Source organism: Saccopteryx bilineata, chromosome 4, assembly GCF_036850765.1.
Source record: "Saccopteryx bilineata isolate mSacBil1 chromosome 4, mSacBil1_pri_phased_curated, whole genome shotgun sequence".
NCBI classification, from domain to species: Eukaryota; Metazoa; Chordata; class Mammalia; order Chiroptera; family Emballonuridae; genus Saccopteryx; species Saccopteryx bilineata.
The window spans coordinates 129,930,328-129,951,590 of NC_089493.1; the positions used below are offsets into that span (position 1 = coordinate 129,930,328).

A 21,263-nucleotide genomic window follows, 5' to 3' on the forward strand; every position below is an offset into this window, starting at 1 on the left:
TGCTGCATTCCCATCACCCAAAGTCTAATTGTCTTCTATCACCTTCTAATTGGTTTTCTTTGTGCCCCTCCCCTCCCCAAACCCCATTCCTCTCCTCCCCCCCACCTGGTAACCCCCACACTCTTGTCCATGTCTCTGAGTCTCACTTTTATGTCCCACCTATGTATGGAATCATATAGTTCTTAGGTTTTTTTCTGATTTACTTATTTCGCTCAGTATAATGTTATCAAGGTCCATCCATGTTGTTGTCAATGATCCGATGTCATCATTTCTTATGGCTGAGTAGTATTCCATAGTATATATGTACCAAAGCTCTTTAATCCACTCATCCACTGACGGACACTTGGGCTGTTTCCAGATCTTTGCTATTGTGAACAATGCTGTCATAAACATGGGGGTGCATTTCTTCTTTTCAAACAGTGCTATGGTGTTCTTGGGGTATATTCCTAACAGTGGGATAGCTGGGTCAAAAGGCAGTTTGATTTTTAATTTTTTGAGGAAACTCCATACTGTTTTCCACAGTGGCTGCACCAGTCTGCATTCCCACCAGCAGTGCACGAGGGTTCCCTTTTCTCCACATCCTCGCCAGCACTTATTCTGTGTTGTTTTGTTGATGAGCGCCATTCTGACTGGTGTGAGATGAGATCTCATTGTGGTTTTAATTTGCATTTCTCTAATGATTCGTGATGTTGAGCATTTTTTCATATGCCTATTGGCCATCTGTATGTCCTCTTTGGAGAAGTGTCTATTCATTTCTTTCGCCCATTTTTGGATTGGATTGTTTGTCTTCCTGGTGTTGAGTTTTACAAGCTCTTTATAAATTTTGGTTATTAATCCCTTATCAGACGTATTGTCAAATATATTCTCCCATTGGGTAGTTTGTCTTTTTATTCTGTTCTTATTGTCTTTAGCTGTGCAAAAGCTTTTTAGTTTGATATAGTCCCATTTGTTTATCCTGTCTTTTATTTCACTTGCCCATGGAGATAAATCGGCAAATATATTGCTGTGAGAGATGTCAGAGAGCTTACTGCCTATGTTTTCTTCTAAAATGCTTATGATTTTACGGCTTACATTTAAGTCTTTCATCCATTTTGAGTTTATTTTATTTTTTTTAATTAATTAATTTATTTATTTTTTACAGAGACAGAGAGTGAGTCAGAGAGAGGGATACACAGGGACAGACAGACAGGAACAGAGAGAGATGAGAATCATCAATCATTAGTTTTTTATTGCGCGTTGCAACACCTTAGTTTTTCATTGATTGCTTTCTCACATGTGCCTTGACCGCGGACCTTCAGCAGACCAAGCAACCCCTTACTGGAGCCAGCGACCTTGGGTCCAAGCTGGTGAGCCTCGCTCAAACCAGATGAGCCTGCACTCAAGCTGGCGACCTCGGGGTCTTGAACCTGGGTCCTTCCACATCCCAGTCCGACGCTCTATCCACTGTGCCACCACCAGGTCAGGCCATTTTGGGTTTATTTTTGTGAATGGTATAAGTTGGTGATCTAGTTTCATTTTTTTTGCAGGTAGCTGTCCAATTTTCCCAACACTATTTGTTGAAGAGGCTGTCTTTACTTTAATGTATGCTCTTACCTCCTTTGTCAAACATCAGTTGTCCATAAAAGTGTGGGTTTATTTCTGGGTTCTTAGTTCTGTTCCATTTATCTATATGCCTGTTCTTACGCCAGTACCAGGCTGTTTTGAGTACAATGGCCTTGTAATATAACTTGATATCCGGAAGTGTGATACTTCCCACTTTATTCTTCCTTTTCAAGATTGCTGAGGCTATTCGTGTTCTCTTTTGGTTCCATATAAATTTTTGGAATATGTGTTCTATATCTTTGAAGTACATAACTGGTATTTTAATCAGTATTGCATTGAATTTATAAATTGCTTTGGGTAATATAGACATTTTAATGATGTTTATTCTTCCTAACCATGAGCATGGTATATGCTTCCACTTATTTGTATCTTCCCTGATTTCTTTTATCAATGTTTTATAATTTTCCGAGTACAAGTCTTTAATCTCCCTGATTAAATTTATTCCTAGGTACTTTATTTTTTTTGGTTGCAAAGGTGAAGGGGATTGCTTCCTTAATTTCTCTTTCTGACAGTTCATTGTTAGTGTATAAAAATGCCTCCGGTATCTGAGTATTAATTTATATCCTGCCACCTTGCTGAATTTATTTATCAAGTCCAATAGTTTTTTGACTGAGACTTTAGGGTTTTCTATATACAATATCATATCATCTGCAAATAATGATAGTTTTACTTCTTCTTTTCCAATTCGGATGCCTTTTATTTCTTTTTCTTGTCTGATTGCTGTGGCTAGGACTTCCAGAACTATGTTTAATAAGAGTGGTAAAAGGGGGTACCCCTGCCTTGTTCCTGATTTTAAGGGGATTGCTTTTAATTTTTTCCCATTGAGTATGATGTTGGCTGTGGGTTTGTCATAGATGGCCTTTATCATGTTGAGGTATGTTTCCTGTATTTCCACTTTGCTGAGAGTTTTGATCATGAATGGGTGCTGGATTTTTCAAATGCTTTTTCTGCATCTATTGACATTATCATGTGGTTTTTCTCCTTCCTTTTGTTTATGTGATGAATCACATTGATTGATTTGTGAATATTGTACCAGCCTTGCCTCCCAAGAATAAATCTCACTTGATCATGGTGTATGATTTTCTTCATATATTGCTGGATCCGGTTTGCTAATATTTTGTGAGGATTTTAGCATCTAAATTCATCAGGGATATTGGCCTATAATTTTCTTTCTTTGTGTTGTCTTTGCCTGGTTTTGGAATCAGAATTATGCTCGCCTCATAAAAGGAGTTTGGAAGTCTTCCTTCCTCTTGAATTTTTTGAAATAGCTTGAGAAGGATAGGAGTTAGTTCTTCTTTGAATATTTGGTAGAATTCACTTGTGAAGCCATCAGGCCCAGGACTTTTCCTTTTTTGGGAGTTTTTTGATAACTGTTTCAATCTCATTTGTTGTAATCGGTCTGTTTAGGTTTTCTGATTCTTCCAGATTAATTTTTGAAAGATTATATGTTTCAAGGAATTTGTCCATTTCATCTAGGTTGTCTAGTTTTTTGGCGTCCAGTTCTTCATAGTATTTTCTTACAATATTTTGTATTTCTGTTGTGTCAGTTGTTATTTCTCCACTCTCATTTCTAATTTTATTTATTTGAGTCCTCTCTCTTTTTTTCTTGGTGAGTCTGGTTAAAGGTTCATCGATCTTGTTTACCTTTTCAAAGAACCAGCTCCTGGTTTCATTGATCTTCTGTATTGTTTCTTTAGCCTCTATGGCATTTATTTCCACTGTGATCTTTATTATTTCCTTCCTTCTACTACCTTTGGGCTTTACTTGCTGTTCTTTTTCTAGTTCTTTTAGATACAGGGTCAAGTTGTTTATCTCAGCTTTTTCTAGCTTCTTAAGGTATGCCTGTAATGCTATGAACTTCCTTCTCAGGACTGCTTTTGCTGTGTTCCATAAATTTTGAGTTGATGTATGCTCATTATCGTTCGTTTCTAGGAATTTTTTTATTTCTTCTTTGACCTCATTGTTAACCTATTTGTTATTTAATAACATGCTATTTAGTTTCCAAGTGTTTGAGTATTTTTCAGTTTTTCTGTTGTGGTTGATTTCTAGTTTCATGCCATTGTGATCAGAGAAAGTGCTCGATATGATTTCAATCTTCTTGAACTCGTTGAGACCACCTTTGTGCCCTAACATGTGGTCTATCCTAGAGAATGTACCATGAGCACTTGAAAAGAATGTATATTCTGCTGCTTTAGGGTGAAAGGTTCTGAAGATATTTATTAGATTGAGTTGATCTAGTATTCCTTTAAGACTGCTGTTTCTTTGTTAATTTTCTTTCTTGAGGATCTATCTAGTGATGTAAGTGGGGTATTGAAATCCCCTACTATTATAGTGTTGCTGTTGATCTCGCCCTTTAAATCCATCAAAGTCTGCTTTATATATTTAGGTGCTCCTATATTAGGTGTGTAGATATTTATAAAAGTTATAACTTCCTGTTGGATTGCTCCCTTTATCATTATGTAGTGGCCTTCTTTATCTCTTACTATAGCCTTTGTTTTAAAGTCCATTTTGTCTGATATAAGTATTGCTACCCCAGCTTTTTTTTCATTTCCATTTGCGTGAAATATTTTTTTCCATCCTTTTATCTTCAGTCTATGTACATCTTTTGTTTTAAGGTGTGTCTCTTGTAGACAACATATGTATGGGTCCTATTTTCTTATCCACACAGCTACCCTATGTCTTTTGATTGGATCATTTAATCCATTTACATTTAAGGTTATTATTGATATGTAGTTGTTTATTGCCATTTTATTCTTTAAAACTGTATTCCTCTTTTGCTATATTCTTTTTCCCCTTTGATCTGTTTACAACAGGCTGCTTAGCATTTCTTGCAGCATTAATTTGGTTGTAGTGAATTCCTTGAGTTTTTTTTTTTTTTTGTAAAGCTTTTTATTTCTCCTTCAATTTTAAACGATAGCCTTGCCTGATAAAGTAGTCTTGGTTGTAGGCTCTTGTTTTGCATTACTTTGAATATTTCTTGCCATTCCCTTCTGGCCTCAAGTGTTTCTGTTGAGAAGTCGGAAATCTTATGGGGGCTCCTTTGTAGGTGATAGCCTTTTTTTCTCTAGCAGCTTTTAATATTTTCTCTTTATCACTTAGCTTTGGTATTTTAATTATGATGTGTCTTGGTGTAGATTTCTTTGGGTTTCTCTTTAATGGAGTTCTCTGTGCTTCTTGAACTTGTGAGATGTTTTTCTCCCTTAATTTAGGGAAGTTTTTAGCTATGATATGTTTGAACAAAGTCTCTATCCCTTGCTCTTTCTCTTCTTCTTCAGAACCCCCTTGATATGGTTGTTATTTCTCTTCATGTTGTCACAGAGCTCTCTTAGAGTTTCCTCAGACTTTTTGAGTCTCTTTTCTTTTTTGTGCTCTGCTTCCTGCCTTCATTTATCTTGTCCTCTAACTCGCTGATTTGATTCTCAGCTTCATCCATCCTGCTTTTAATTCTTCCATTGTGTTCTTCATTTCTGATATTGTATTTGTAATTTCTGACTGACTCTTTTTTATTATTTCAATGTCCTTTTTTATATTTGCTATCTTTTTATTTAGGTATTCGTAATGACCATCTATTGTTGTCCTAAGATCTTTGAGCATCCTAACAATCATTATTTTAAACTCTGCATCTGGTAATTTGGTTATATCTGACTCATTCAGGTCCTTTTCTGGGGATTTCTCTTGATTTATTTGTGTTGCATTTCTCTGCCTTCTCATTTTGTCTCTGTAAAAGAAGGTTTTGGCCACTGGAGTCCACTGAGTGTAGCCTCTGTATTCCCTAGGTGTGGTCTGTCTGCAACCCACCACCCCCTCTGCTGCTGCTGCCTAGGGCATTCAGGTATGGGGTTGCCGGTGCCAGCCCACTGGGGCTGTTGTGGTTTCCGTCTTTCCTTCATGGTAGGGGCTGTAATCATGTGCTCGGGTGTACAAGCCTCATTGGCCTCGGCCTTCACCCCGCCCCCACAAGTGGGGTTATGCAACACGCTGGCCGCAAGCCTCAACCCTGAGGGCAAGGCTGAGCACCTTAGCTCAGCTGCGGGTCTCTGCCTGATTCCAGGCTTTCGCCCTGCCCCTGCAGGAGGAGCCCTCTGGCAGGACAGCTGCGAGCCTTGGCTCCATGGGCGGGGCTGTGTGTCCACGCTCAATTGCAGGACTTCACCTGTTCTGGGCTTTCACTCTACCCCCGTGGGAGGAGCCCGCTCGTGCAAGCCTCGGTTCCTGTAGGCCCGGTGAGGCTGTGCTCCTGCACCCTTACTCAAGGGCAGATCTCTGCCCTTTCTGGGGCTCCTGCTCTTCCCCTACAGGCTGGATTGCAGGCGGCCTACAGCTGGGCTTGACCACTTTCGAGCATCCCCTCCTCCCTAGCCAGGCAAGACTGAGCTCACACCTGGGCCTTAGTGGTGTCCACCCAGCTTCTGCCCTTGCAGACAGAACCGCGCTTCTGTGTCCCACCCTCGGGCAAGCCCTCAGCCATGTGGGTGGTGACGCTGCAGCTCAGACCCTAAGACTCACTACTGTAGTCCCGAAAGCTCCCTCCTTCTAAATGACTCTGCTCTAAGTACCATGGGAGAGTTTGTTTGGCTGGTGTCCTGCTTCCCTTTGCTGTTATTGCTATTTCCAGGGGAAATATTCACTTCATACTTGGGGAGTGACCCGTCCCAGGGGTTAGGGTGGCTGTCCCTCAAAGTGTTTCTCTCTGTGCCTCCTAGATTACACTCTCTTCCTGCTACTCCAGTCTTCTCCTCTCTCCCCATCCCCTGGAGTCCCAGGTGAGTGGTTGTGAGAGAGGTTTTCTGCGTGGTCTCTTTAAGAAGAATCCTGGGTCTGAGAAATCAGTCTCTTTCTCACAAACAGTATCCTGTCTTGTTTCCAGCTAAATGCTGTCCATACGCCTCATCTAGGCTCTGGGGCTGCAGGCTGGGGCTTTGTTCCTGGGACTCAGGACCCTCCCCTCTCTGCTAAACTCACTTCCTGCCACGCAAGTCTCTCCCGGCTGCTGTTTGCTCCAGGGAGCTGGCAGCCCTCTCCGTGTTTCCGCTTTTCCTACCAGTCTCAGTGTGGCTTTTTTAGTGTTTCTTGGTTGAAGAGTCCTCTTAGTTTAGTCCAAAGTTGGTTTTTCCAGATGATAGTTCTTAAAATTAATTTGTAATCCACTTTGGTTCTGGAAGGTGGAAGTTGGTACGTCCGCCTATTCCATCGCCATCTTGTCTCCTCTCATATTTCTTTGGATATATACCCAGAGGAGGATTTCTGAGTGTAATATAGTTCTATTTTTGATTTTTTGAGGAACTTTTATACTGCTTTCCACAGTGGCTGCACCAGTTTGCATTCCTACCAGCAGTGCAGGAGTGTCTCCTTTCTCCACATCCTTGCCAGCACTTGTTTGTTGATTTATTAATAGCCATCCTGACAAGTGTGATGTGGTATCTCATTGTGGTTCTAATTTGCATTTCCCTGCTGATTAGTGATGTTGGAGTATGTTTTCATTTCTACTGGCTATCTGAATGTCCTCTCTGAAGAAATGTTTATTAAGGTTCGCTGCCCATTTTTTAATCAGATCTTGTTTTGTTTTGGTTTTGGTGTTAAGTTGTATGAGTTCCTTTTATATGTTGGATATTAACCCCTTATCAGATGTATTATTAATGAATATCTTCTCTTGTTCAGTAGATTGTCTTTTCATTTTGCTGATAGTTTCCTTTGCTGTGCAAAAACTTTTTTCATTTGATGTAGTCTTATTTATTTTATTTTATTTTTTGTTTGTTTCCCTTATCCAAGGAGACATATATTTTAAAAAAAGAACAATGTCAAAAAATTTACTGCCTGACCAGGCAGTGGTGCAAAGGATGGAACGTCGAACTGGGATGCAGAGGACCCAGGTTCTAGACCCCAACATCGCCAGCTTGAGCGTGGGCTCATCTGATTTGAGCAAAGCTCACCAGCTTGAACCCAAAGTCACTGGCTTGAGCAAGGGGTTACTCAGTCTGCTGTAGCCCCCTGGTCAAGGCACATATGAGAAAGCAATCAATGAACAACTAAGGTGTCGCAACAAAAAACTGATAATTGATGCTTCTCATCTCTCTTCATTTCTGTCTGTCTGTCCCTATCTATCCCTCTCTCTGTCTCTCTCTCTCTCTCTGTCTCTTTTTTAAAAAAAAATTACTGCCTATGTTTTTTTCTGGAAGTTTTATGGTTTCAGGTCTCACATTTAAATCTTTAATCCACTTTGAATTTATTCTTTTATATAGTGTAAGAAAGTTTCATTTCTTTTTTGCATGTATCTGTCCAGTTTTCCCCATACCTTTTATTGAATAGACTGCCTTTACCCCATTGTATGTTCTTGCCTCCTTTGTCATATATTAATTGACCATATAGGTGTGCATTTATTTCTGGGCTCTCTGTTCTGTTCCATTGATCTATGTGTCTGTGTTTATGCCAGAACCATGCTGTTTTGATTACTATGGCCTTTTATTATAGTTCAATATTAAATAGTATGATACTCCTCCTATCTTTGTTCTTCTTTCTCGAAATTGCCTTGGCTATTTGGGGTCTGTGGTACCAAATAAATTTTAGGATTATTTGTTCTAGTTCAGTAAAAAATGCCATTGGTTCAGGGAGACCCTAGAATCTATGTACACCCAATAAATTAAAATAAAAATTTTAAAAATGCCACTGGTATTTGGATAAGGATTTCATTGACTCTTTAGATTGCTTTGGGTGTGAACATTTCAGTGGAGTGCATTCTTCCTGTCCACAAGCATAGTATATATAGTATATGCATCCATTAATTTACACCTTTTTCAATTTCTTTCTTTAATGTCTTATAATTTTTCAAATACAGGTCTTTTAGCTCCTTAGCTAAATATATTCTTAGATATTTTATTCTTCTTGATGCAATTGTAAATAAGATTGTTTTCTTCATTTCTCGTTCTGACAGTTTGCTGAGGCAGGTCACTGGTGTGGAAAAGCCTATGGAAGCAGCTTGGGCTGAGTGCACAAGTTGGGTGGGACAAGGTCTCAGGAAATCACCAGGGCAGAGTCAACAGTGCAAGGTTAATAGAGAGCTCAGATTTGGTGCCCACCTGCACCTGTGGGCTGGGAGGAGAAAATAGTTCGACAAAGGAACAATGGCCCCTGCTAGCACTTCCGTCCCTGGAGAGAGCTGCCCTGACCCCTGAAAACTTGCAGCAACTGAGTGTGTGAGCCAGTGAGTCCACACACAAGCCCTTCAGAAGGACTCTAGTACACCTGGGACTCCAGTAGCCCTGTGTCTCACTCAGCTTCTATCCCTGCTGGTTTCCACAGCCAGATATTGTGGGGACTCATCTTCCCAGCACTGGCGCTTCAGGTTGGAGAACCCACATGGAGCTGGGACCAATTTCTCCTCAGGAGGGACCTCTGCACCTCTTCATTCACCACACCATGGGTGTGAGACCTGCCTGTTCCACAGCTCCACCCCTCCCACCAGTTTTGATGTGGCTTCTTCTTTATATCCTTAGATATAGGGGGTTTGTTTAGCTAGTCTTAGGTGATTCTCAAGGTTGGTTCTTCTCTAATTCTGATGTGGTCACAGGAATATGAAGCAAAGCATTTACCTACTTTGCCATTAGGACTGGAAGTTAACCTCCTCTCTTTTTCCCCCCAAAATCTTTTTAATTGTGAAATGGAATACACATGGAGAAAATGACATTGAACATAAAAATAAAACACAACCAAGTTATTATAAAACAAATGCCCATGAAACCACCACCTAGGTCAAGAAATAAAACATCACAGTGCCCAGAAGCCCCTCATAGCCCTCCTCTCCTAGATGTGACCACTGTGCCAGCTTACTGTCTTGCTTTCCTTTTTTTTTTTTTTTTTTTTTTTTTTTTTTGTATTTTTCTGAAGCTGGAAACGGGGAGGCAGTCAGACTCCAGCATGCACCCGACTGGGATCCACCCGCATGCCCTCCAGGGGGCGATGTTCTGCCCATCTGGGGCATCGCTCTGTCGCAACCAGAGCCGTTCCAGCACCTGAGGCAGAGGCCATAGAGCCATCCTCAGCACCCCGGCCAACTTTGCTCCAATGGAGCCTTGGCTGCAGGAGGGGAAGATAGAGACAGAGAGGAAGGAGAGGGGGAGGGGTGGAGAAGCAGATGGGCACTTCTCCTGTGTGCACCCTGGCTGGGAATCAAACCCAAGACTCCTGCACGCCAGGCCAATGCTCTACCACTGAGCCAACCGGCCAGGGCCTTGCTTTCCTTTTGATACCGTCATCCCTAAGTATGCCTCCCTAATCTCCACAGCATAAGTGTCCCTGCTGTCAACTTGAAAGAACCTCACTCCATATGCATTTTTCTGTATAAGGCTCTTCCGCTTAACTTCATGTGTGAATTTCATCAGTGTGGTTGCTTAGTGCTGTGGTTCCTCTTTTTTGAATTTTTTAATTCCAGTGTAGTATTTTACCATGTGGGTCCTCACCTGACCCTTATCTTTGTACAATAATGCCTTCCTGTCTTGCCAGCTCTTTTTTTTTTTTTTTTTTTGTATTTTTCCGAAGCTGGAAACAGGGAGGCAGTCAGACAGACTCCCTCATGCACCCGACCAGGATCCACCCAGCATGCCCATCTGGGGCATCGCTCTGTCGCAGCCAGAGCTGTTCCAATGCCTGAGGCAGAGGCCATGGAGCCAACTTCAGCGCCTGAGCCAACTTTGCTCCAGTGGAGCCTTGGCTGCGGGAGGGGAAGACAGAGACAGAGAGGAAGGAGAGGGGGAGGGGTGGAGAAGCAGATGGGTGCTTCTCCTGTGTGCCCTGGCCGGGAATCGAACCTGGGACTCCTGCACGCCAGGCCGATGCTCTACCACTGAGCCAACCGGCCAGGGCCTTTCCAGCTCTTTAATACTTTTAAGAAGGTAGTTCTTAGTTTGTATCATGGTTTTTAGGTTCCCTCCAGGGTCGGGAGTTATGCATTGCCCAATGTGCCGTTACCCAAAGTGCAAGGCCATGTCCCTCTGTTCTGAAGCTCTGTTTCTCCAACCCAATTCAGCCGCTTCTCCTCCCACCTCTCTGAGATGCCCTGACCTTTTTTATTTATTTATTTATTCAGAGAAAGAATAGAGAGAGAGAAAGGGGGAGGGAGGAGCAGGAAGTATCAATTCATAATAGTTGCTTCTCATATGTGCCCTGACCAAGCAAACTCAAGGTTTCAAGCCAGTGACCTCAGCATTCCAGGTTGACGTTTTATCTACTGCGCTACCACAGGTCAGGCTCGATGCCTTGATCTTTTTTTTTTCTAGTAATGGTAACATTTTATTTATTTATTTATTTATTTTTATTATTATTTTAATGGGGTGACATTGATAAATCAGGTACATATGTTCAGAGAAAACATCTCTAGGTTATTTTGACATTTGATTATGCTGCATTCCCATCACCCAAAGTCCAATTGTCTTCCCTCACCTTCTAACTGGTTTTCTTTGTGCCCCTCCCCTCCCCCTTGATGCCTTGATCTTGAGGACTGTTCTCTCATGACCACCCTTACTTTTGTCTTTAAACCCTGTTCCCCATTTCACCTTATACTTTCCCTGACTATAGAAAATCTCCACTCTAAGCCTTCACTCACATCTGTGGGGGCTTGGCCCCATCAACTGCCCATGGCTACCTCCACCAGGGAGCTGCACAGGGACCTCATACTGAACATGCCCCTCTCTCTCCCCCTTACTTCCTGTATGCACCTCCTCCACCCAAGACCCCAGATACTCCTCCTCTTGGTCCTCCCTCTCTGCCTTCTTGCTCTCCCTCCTACAGCTTCAGCCCTCCTCTCCATGCCCACTACTCTTCTCTAGCCAGATCCCATTATGTATCTTCTGGCCCACTGCTGTTGGGCCACATCCCCCCCCCATTTATTCTCTGTGTTGAACAACCAGAAGAGCCTTGTCACATGCACTTCCCACCCCCCAGCTTAGGTTCTTCAGTGGCTTAAAGGATAGTCCAAGCTCCTGACACTCACCTTCAAGACCCTCTTCTGTCTTCCCTGACACCTCTTCACCCCTACTCCTACCCCTCCTCCTGCACCCTGCTCTCCAGAAACCTGCCTGCTTTGTTCCTCATCACACATTCTCTTCCTGCCTTTGCCACAATGTCTCCTCTGCTCAGAGAGCCTTCTCCTTGTCTCAGGTAACACCTACTCATCTTCAAAGTGTCAGTTTAGGTTATTACCTCCTCCAGGAAGCCTTCCTGGACACCAGGATGAGTTAAGAGCCTCCTCTGAACTCCCCCTGTCACAAGCACTTCTTACCATATCTTCAATGTAGAGGTGAGACCACTATGAGCAGAGACAGTCTGGGTTCCTCTATGCTTGGTGGCCCCAGCTTGGCACAGATCTGGCACACAATGGTGCTCAGCAAGTGTGGTTGACTGAGTGTTTACTGATCTACTTCCAGCCTAGGCTTTATAACTTGTCTTTGTGATCTTGGGTACACTGCTGAGAGCTGGGGTAATTGTGAGGTATCAGGATGTGAGGGAGGTTCAGTGGGCACTCTGTGTCAGACAGGAGTAGAGTCAATGCCCCTGGAGGATACACTAGCCTCAAATAGGCTGGGAACTAGGGGGATTAGGGAGCAGGCGGAGGGGCAGAGGGGCAGGATCATAACAGGAATCTGAGACATGGTGTTGTCCTGTGTGTTCTCAAGGCTAGGCTGTGACGCAGACTGTGGCCCTGAGTGAGGAGCCCAGCCCAGACTGCTTGGATTAGTCAGGCTGTAGCCTCCCAGCCCAACTGGGCTGCCCAAGGTTGCTGCTCAGCTGTGAGGAGGGAGGGCGGATCCACCAGGCTGCCACCTCTTGGGGCCTCATGGATAGATGGTACTGGTCAGGGTAAAGACTGAGGGAGATAAGCCAGGACCAAGGTCCCTCTCTATCTTCCTTGGGAGACCTCAGCTCAGAAAGCAGCCAGGCTAGGGGTGGCATGGGGACCTGGGGAAGGTCTATGGAGCTGATCTCCAAGGGGTGGAGTCCTGAAGAAGCCATAACCCTTCTGCTAGCAGGAGCCATCTGGCTAAGGAGAGAGAACACCACCTCCTCTGGGCCTCAGCTTTCTTTATCTGTTAAGGCAGGGGATGGGGTGAATGTTAAGAACAGAGCTTTGGGCCCTGGCCAGTTGGCTCAGTGGTAGAGCGTCGGCCTGGTGTGCAGGGGTCCCGGGTTCGATTCCCGGCCAGGGCACACAGGAGAAGCGCCCATCTGCTTCTCCACCCCTCCCCCTCTCCTTCCTCTCTGTCTCTCTCTTCCCCTCCCGCAGCTGAGGCTCCCTTGGAGCAAAGATGGCCCAGGCACTGGGGATGGCTCCTTGGCCTCTGCCCCAGGCGCTAGAGTGGCTCTGGTCGCAACAGAGCTACGCCCCGGAGGGGCAGAGCATCGCCCCCTGGTGGGCGTGCCGGGGAGATCCTGGTCTGGCGCATGTGGGAGTCTGTCTGACTATCTCTCCCCGTTTCCAGCTTCAGAAAAGAAAAAAAAAAAAAAAAAAGAACAGAGCTTTGCTCACCCCTGGGAGTCCTGGAACAAAGTACCATGGGACCCTAGAAAGGATGAGCCCGGAATGGGAAGGTAGTGATCAGATTCATGGGGTAGGTGGAAGGGCTGGTAGCCCCTTCTCCTGGGACTTCCTCCATGCACGTATATATTATACATGTGCACACACGTACTCTCACGTGCACACACTGTCGGCCCTCATGTGATTAAAAATTGCAGAGTGGCCTATGAACAGACAAGTTAAGTTGGGGGCTCCCTATAGATAGTACAGCAGGAATGGAGGTGTGACGGGAGGACTGAGAGTGTGAGAGGGGAAGGGCTGGGCCGCTGTGCATGATGGAGGAAGCTTGTGAGAGGCCTTGCGCACCAGGTCTCAGACTCTGTGTCTGGTCCTGAGTTCAAGAGCTCACTTCGAACCACAGCCACAAAGGCCTTGGCTCTCCACCAGCACACACCTAGGCTAAGGCACCTGGATGGCACAGCATCCAGCAGCTTCCTCCTTGCCTGGGGCCCCTCTTCCCCCACCCTTAGCTTGGGCAGGGCCCACCTGAAGAAACTGTTGAGCCAGCAGTGGGACCAGGCTGACTCGTTCAAATCTGCTGTTTTCACACTGTGCTGGGCCAGGTACAGGCGGGGACTGTGAGATGAGCTCCACACCCACCTCTTCTGGGCACATTTGGCTCCTTGAGGCGCAGACTGGGGAACCCCTTCTTCTATCCCTACCCCAAAGCAGCCTTGGCTTCGGGAGCAAAGGGCGGAATAGGGTCTCAAGACATCAGATGGTCAGTGGAACCTATGCTGGCCATCTCCTCCATTGGTGCCCCTTAATTGCCACAGACAGATTCAAAGTCAAGCCATTCTCCTTCCTTAACCAAGTGGAGCAAAGAACATGGGCTTTAGAGCAGATTCTGGGTTCCAGGGCTAGTTTCCCGTTTGCCAGCAGTGTGACCTCTCGTTGCTGAGCCGGTGTGTTTCAGGATGTTCCGAAGCATTGTACTAGCCTTCAACAAGGATCAGTACTTACATTGCTCACTCTGAGAAGGCCCTGCATGGAGGCATTGCTGAATCCTCCCAACCCCCAGGGTCGGGCTGGGAGAAGGCCTCCCGGGTACAGGGGCTGTCTGTGGGGAGCACCTGGGAGCAAGGCCCCCAGGTGCATTCACAGCTCAGGGCTGAGAGGAGCTCATTGTCGCTGAGAGTTGGGAAGGTTCCCAGAGGAGGATAGTAGCAGTGTGGAGACATTGTGTGCTTAACCAAACTTGAGCCAGGATTTTATTTATTTTTTAAATTTGTTTGATGTTTTTAACTTGTTTATATGAAGTACAGCATACATGCAGACAGGTGCACAGAACATAAGTGTATTTGCCGTGATGAATTATCTCAAAGCACATAGTAAATGCTCAATGAAGGTCAACAGGCACAGTGTTGCTGGCACCCCCCAATACTCCCTGGTGTCTCCAAATCACACCCTCACCTCCCCAAATGGATCTCATACCCTGACTTCTAACTTTATTGCTTGAATTTGTCTGGTTTTGAACCAAATCTGTATGGAATCATAGAGTAGGTATTTTGTGTCCGACTCCTTCTGTGCACTACATTTGAGAGAGTGCTCTGTGAGGTTTCACGTAGCGGACATTGGCTCATCTGTATTGCTGTGTAGGATTCCATTGTATGACCATCTCATCATGCTACCACAATGGCCATCTGTGTTGTGTCCAGTTTGAGGTTATTACAAATAAGGCCGGTAGCAATGTTCTCACACCTGCCTCTAGATGCATTCACGCTTAGGTGCTCATTGGATATACACTCAGGAATACAGTTGCTAGATCATAGGTTCTGCATATGTTTAACTTTAAATAGTTTCCAGTATCCAAGCCATTCTCCAAAGTGATGAATGAGGCAGCTAGGAGAAAGAGGAAGGGGTCTGACTTGCTGATAAAGCAGCCACCGAACAGAAGGGGGGGATAAGCATGGCTACCTCCGGGTCTGCGCCAGCCACCACATGTGCCCACTCTGAGCCTCATAGTGCCCATGCCTATCCCATCTGAGGGACCAGAGGCTCAGATGGAAAGGGGCTCGTCTGAGCTCACTCAGTGGGTCAGTGGCCTCGCTGGGCCCTGATTAGGGCCTCACCACAAAGCCCAGTGTGTGTGTGGTATCTGGGTTGGCTCCTACTTCCCAGGGCTGTCTAAGAACACCAGATGGGCAAATCTAGGGGAGCCAACAGCAGGTGACAAGTGGTGTCTGATGACCCCCTGTCGCCAAGGAGCTCCTCCCCCAAGAAGCCAGTGGTCCACCCTGCGGCAGGTTGGTGGCAGTGGCTGAGAGCCAGGCCATATCCGCAGTCAGCGTGAACCATAGGTGGAAGCTGGGGGCTCTGCTTCCTGGGGACTTGGGACCCCAGCTGTTTTAGGAGCCCCACCCTCTATGTGCAAGTCCACAGCGTCAGCGGAGGCCAAGCAGCTAGGGCTTAGCAAACTCCTGCTGACTTCATTTCCTTCCTCCTCCCCCACCCCCAACAGACCACCCACCTCCTGCCCCTCAGTGGACCTTTCTGGCTTCAGGTCTTCTGCTGTTTAAATTTAAGGAACTCCCTTTTACAATACTTTTTTTAAATAACAAGGGGGACCTTTGATTATAAAACAAACACATGTAATGTAGCAATCAGCTCTCCCATGTTTACATACCTAAGGTGAGACACAGATGTTTCTCCAGACTGAGATCACACTGGCAGTTCTTTCTGGTAACCTGCTGCATCACTTCTCAACATTCGCAATGATTCCCAGGATGGCACGGCACCGAGGGCTGATCCATGCCCCTGGTGTGGATGTCAGACCTTGGCTCTATCGCCCAGCTTTGTGGCTGAGCGAGCCACTCGCCTCTCAAGGCCTTGGTTTCCTTGTTGGTAAAATGAGGATGATAGTACCAACCCTCATGGTGTGTTGTGAGGACTGAATGGGGGAGGCCCAGACACAGTGAAGCTCAACCAACAGCAGATATTAAGATTATTATTACTCTTAACCTGATGACAGAGCCTGGCGTCTTAGCCTCACCTCACACCCCAGATCTTGGAGCTGGATCCCAGCCCAGAGTCCTTCTTTGGGTCTCCCAAGCCTACATTGTGTCCCTTCTTGACCCCTGAACTGGTTGGGGATGGGGGGAGGAGACTGGTGCCTGGGGTCAGTCCCCAAGTAGCATTCAGTGGGGTTTCTGAGAGGTTTTCCCTGGGTTCTCAGTAACATGAAGAAAGAGAAGAATTAGAAATGGGGGACAAGAGCAAGGAGAAGGCAGAGAAGTGGCCCTGGAAACCCAGCTCCCGGTTCTTTTCGAGACTCCACCACTCAGTCTTTTGCCCCTGGTGTCCTGAGCCCTGTGTCCCATCACTTGGCATCACAGGAAGAGACATGGCCACTAGCAGAGACCTTGAGCTCAACTTCTTTCCCACAGCCAGGAGGGGTACAGGCTCTGAGGAGGTGCTGAGACTTGAGGGAACTCTTATCATTGGATTCGGGATTGACCCACTGGCTCCCAGGTGTGGGTGCGGGTGTGGGCTGGAGGCTCTGCTCTGAGAGCTGCAATCCATAGGAGATGAACAACTATCGGCGGGTCACCCAGACGATGGCGGAGGACATCCTGTCGCTGCAGAAACAGGCCAGTGATCTGGAGGCAGAGAACCACCTGCTGAGGAGTCACCTGACCCAGGAGGAGAGGGAGGAGGAGCAGGACAGCACTGACAAGACCAAGAAGCTGGGTGAGAGTGGATAGGCGACCAAGGGCGTCTGGGTGCCCACCTGAGCCTCGGCTCTGACCTGCGGGGCAGGCTGGAGGGGAACCTTTCCCAGCCATCCAGCCATGCCTGTTACTGGGCCCTCTCCATGGTGGGAAACAGAGAACCCAGTCCCATCTCAAGCCCCAAGGCTGAGAGACCCCTGTCCTCATCCTCAGACTGTGCATAATATGAGCAAGAAAATGCCTTCTGCCTGAACCAACTCTCCCCCCACCCCCACCCCCAGTGTCCATGAAGCAGAAATTGCTGCTGAGTGAGCTAGACATGAAGAAACTGAGGGACAAGGTGCAGCATCTGCAGAACGAATTGATCCGAGTGAGCTGGGGCTTGGGGGGCGGGGCAGAGTGCACGGGGAGTAAGTGGGAGGCTTCGGAGGGGCATCTGGAAGCAGAGGGAGAAGGGCCTAAAGGGAGAGGCATGTGCAAGACTCCATAGAGGGGTGTGAGATGAGCGCTCTAGGCCAAGGGTAACACCCAGGCCCCCCTCTCTCCTCCCAGAAGAATGACCGAGAGGAGGAGCTGCTACTCCTCCTGTCCCAGGCGCAGCAGCCACGGGCTGCCCTGCTGAAACAGCACCAGGACAAGCTGCAGAAGATAAAGGCACTGGAGGAGACTGTGTGGCACCAGGAGAAGGCAAACTCAAGGGTCAGACCTGCCTGGCCGGCTGTAGGGGACCGGGTGGGGCCCTCAGGCCAGCCCAGCCTCTGCCCTCTGCTTCCCCCCACATACACAGGTGATTGAGAGGATGGAGCAGGTACTGGGGCGCAAGCTTCAGGAGAGGAAGGAGCCCCTGCCCACCCCACTGCAGGGTAAGCCCATTGTGGATGAGTCTGCTCCCTGGGTGTCACTCAGCCCCTGGAGTTCCTGCCTTCCCGAGTTCCCCAAGTCCAGGAGCACCTGCCTTTACTCACAGGTGTCTGCACTACCCGCTCCTCCCAGGGAGGCCGCAGGACACAGAAGGGCACAGTGTAGGAGCCAGGCTAGAAAGAGATAGGGGAGAAGCTCAGCGGACCAGAGTGAGCAGAGAAGGGCCACCCGGGAACTTCTCAATTTCTTAACTCTAGGACCCTTCAAATTATTTTTTCGTCTCCCATATATTCAAAGAGTTCGCATCTATAAAACTCACAAACATACTCTGGCTAAATCAGTGGTTTTGTTTTCTCCATTGATGTTAACTGAAAACACTTATAACTGCTGTTCAGAGATGGCTCTAGTGAGCAGGAGAAAAGCAGGTCACACCACACCAGGCCAGACCAAGCAGAGGATTGCCAGTAATACTGCATACCCAGCGAGCACTCAGCCTTTCCTGTGTGGGCCTGGGTGAGAGGGAGGCATGCGTTCCTGAAGGCCTTTAGAAAACAATGAAAGTAGGTCCTGCCTTTCAGGAACCCTGAGGTCGCCCAGGAGTGGGATGAGAGACAAGAAGGTAACTTCGGAAGATGAACCAGCCAGGACCAGAGCCCAGGGGGTGACCATGCCAGGAGAAGAGAGGGAAAGACAGAGGGAGGGATAAAGAACTGCACTAGACCCAGGACAAGTGGCAGGGGTGTGGTCAGGGAGACCACTAGGGTCAGATTCTAAAGAGCTGAGAATGATGGCCTAAGGCTTGTGAGCCTGATCCTATGGGGTGGGCAGGCAGTGGGGAGCCAGTGAAGGCTTGGGAGCGGAGGAGCAACAGCTGGCGCAGACTAGGCCAGGGATGTGGGAGCAGGCAAGCCCATCTCACCAACACCTGTGGTCACTGTACCCCCTACCCCATGCCCTCAGCCTCTGGGCTTCCCTGGGGTCCTACAGGAGAGAATCTACCCGTGGACCTGTACTCAGTGCTGCTGGCTGAGAACTCGAGGCTGCGCACAGAGCTGGATAAGAGCCGCCACCAGTCGGCCCCCATCATTCTGCAACAGCAGGCCCTGCCGGTAAGAGCCACCAGCACAGGCTTGGCCTGGGCCTGCCTGTGCAGGTCACCGGGTACCCAGCCATCACTCAGCACAATCCAGGTTGAAGACCAAGGCCAGGAGCTAAGCTTTCTGGGGTCCCCAATGTGCCTGGCGTCTCCTGGGGTCCCAGCCCACAAGCCTTGCTCTTTCTACTTGGGGAACTCACGAGTCTGAAAGCAGCACCTTGACCTTCACCTAGCATCCTGGCAGAAAGCAAGCCCCCAACTGGCCCTTAGCCCTTGACTCCTTTTGCTACCTAGCTGGCCTGCACTTGGACTCCACACAGACCTCTCAGAAACTCCAGTCTGAGGCATTTCCTGGGACTGGTGCCACCTGGGAGAGACCTTTTCCCTACCCTAGATGGACGCCAGGGAGTTGGGAACAGGAGATCTGGCAGAGTGGGTGCTCCAGGCCCCAGACTGGTCCTGGACCCATTTCACCTTTGAGGCTGCTACAGGTGCCCTGTTTTATGAAAAGCCAAGGACAGGACATTTGAATTACAGAAGAGGGGTGACCCAGGGCACAAGAGGGTTTTTCTCTTCATCCCAGGATGGGCAGGAGGTGAGTTCTGTTTGAGAGTACACCTGATGCATGGGCATCCGGGTAAAATGCTGGGACTAGGGAGCCCTTGCTTTGCAAACAGATTCTTCACTTCACAAAAAAAGACTCATTGTGCACCCATGGGCTCTCTCTCATGCATTTTTACATTTAAAAATTGAGATGCAAAGGCCACGTACCCAAAATCTGTGGGGAGAACAGCTGTGAACAAAAGCACAGGCCTTGCAGGGTCTGAATGTCAAGAAGAGGCTTCAGCCCTGGGTCTGAGGCTCTGCACTGGGGAACCAGTTCCTCCCTCCACATCTCCAGCCTCCTGAGCCCACACAGCCTCAGCCCCTGGTTGGGGCTATGTGTGAGTTTCTGCCTCACCCACAGGATCTTCTTAACAGCCCTTCCAATAAGATCAACCTCCTGGCCAAGCTGGAACAAGCTCAGAACCAGATCCAGTCCCTGAAAAGCCAGGTAGGTGAGGCAGAGGTGTTGGCCAGGTTGGGCAGGCTCATTATGTGAGCCATAAGCAAGGCCGGGGCTCAATGTGTGAACAGCATCAGGGCTTAGTCTATGACCAAAGTCAGGGACCAGTGTGGACTCCAAATCAGGGCTCAGTATGTCGTTGGAACTCAAGAAAGAAGAGTCAGACTATCACTTGACCCCTCCCCTCCCAGCTGCCACCTTGAGGTCTCTTGGGAAGGTAGCAAGTTCACATCACCCGGGGTTTTGCTTTCTGCTCTGAGAGCAGGCGAAAGCGCTGAGTGTCTCAGATCTCAGGGAGGTTTCCTCATCTGTCCTTCTCCATGTTGACAGTTAGAGAACTCAGCTCGAGGCTGGGGACGAGAGAAGCAGAACTTGGCCACACGGCTGCAGGAACAAAAGCACAGCTTGGATTGCCCCCCAGACTCTGTCATCACAGATCTGCCCGTGAGTGCTCCCTCTGAAGGAGTGCCCTGGGGTTCAGGTGCTGAAGCTGGCAACTTCACCCCCACCCCGAGTCAATGGGCCTTGAGAAAAGTTGTCCAGGGGCCCAGTTCCCCAGCTGGAATTCAGAGGACCTCACTCAGCCTCTACTCTTACCGACAGAAGAAGCCTTTGCCTTGTCTCAGTTCCTCACCTATCTAAGGTGAAGTCTACTTCTGCCCCCATGGTGGTGGGAGGACCAAACAGGAGATGGCCTGGATGAAGCGTCGCCCACACAGACACTTCTCGAATGTTCCAACACTGGCTGAAACTTAGGGCCGGATTGCTCATGAGCAAAGTAGCGGTGGCCACCACCCAACTCCATAGTGCCCAAGATTGTCCCATGACACACTTTTCTTGGGCAACTGCAATGCTGCAGACCCACCAGGGATGGGGGCATGTTGCCGGAGAGAAACATTACCAGCTTCCCAAAAACACATAGACGTGCTCACAACTGTCCCTCAAGCTCAACTTGGGCCATACAGACCCCAAAGCAAAACACCTGATAGTTCCTGCAGTTGGGGCATTGGTACTCAGCTCACTTGCAGGACTCTGGCCAGGCCTGAAAAAGATGTGGGAACTGACAGGGAGTATAGGGATTCCTTTGCAAATTCACTTGCTGGGCCCCCCAGGGACTCTTGGAGAAACTGGATGCTACCTGCTGTGGTTAAATGGGTTTGGAAGTCTTTGGTAAGTCATCTCCCTCTAAGACATGGCTGGCTAGGCAAAGAATATTTGAATGGGCTCCCTCACCCCTCAGGGCAAGGGCAATCTCAGCTCACCTTGCTTTGTATAACGCAGAACTCCTCAACCAAGGACTACAAGCAACCTTCAGAGCCGAACCCTTTGATGCCCAGCTCAGACACTAATTCCGTCAAGCCCTCAAACTCCCAGCCAACCTGAGTCCCAGCAGACCTGGGGACT

General features: G+C 47.6%; 1 protein-coding gene across 1 annotated transcript in view; it reads left to right on the forward strand.

Moving 5' to 3' along the window:
* Nucleotides 1-21,188, forward strand: part of CCDC33 (coiled-coil domain containing 33) — a 130,199-nt gene extending 109,011 nt beyond the window's left edge. The window contains 8 exon segments of the mRNA XM_066276728.1: nucleotides 16,690-16,855; nucleotides 17,118-17,206; nucleotides 17,389-17,523; nucleotides 17,624-17,707; nucleotides 18,633-18,806; nucleotides 19,761-19,847; nucleotides 20,190-20,303; nucleotides 20,463-21,188. Coding sequence (XP_066132825.1) covers nucleotides 16,690-16,855; nucleotides 17,118-17,206; nucleotides 17,389-17,523; nucleotides 17,624-17,707; nucleotides 18,633-18,806; nucleotides 19,761-19,847; nucleotides 20,190-20,303; nucleotides 20,463-20,501 — 888 coding nt within the window. The 3' untranslated portion in view covers nucleotides 20,502-21,188.
* Nucleotides 21,189-21,263: the final 75 nt, after the last annotated feature.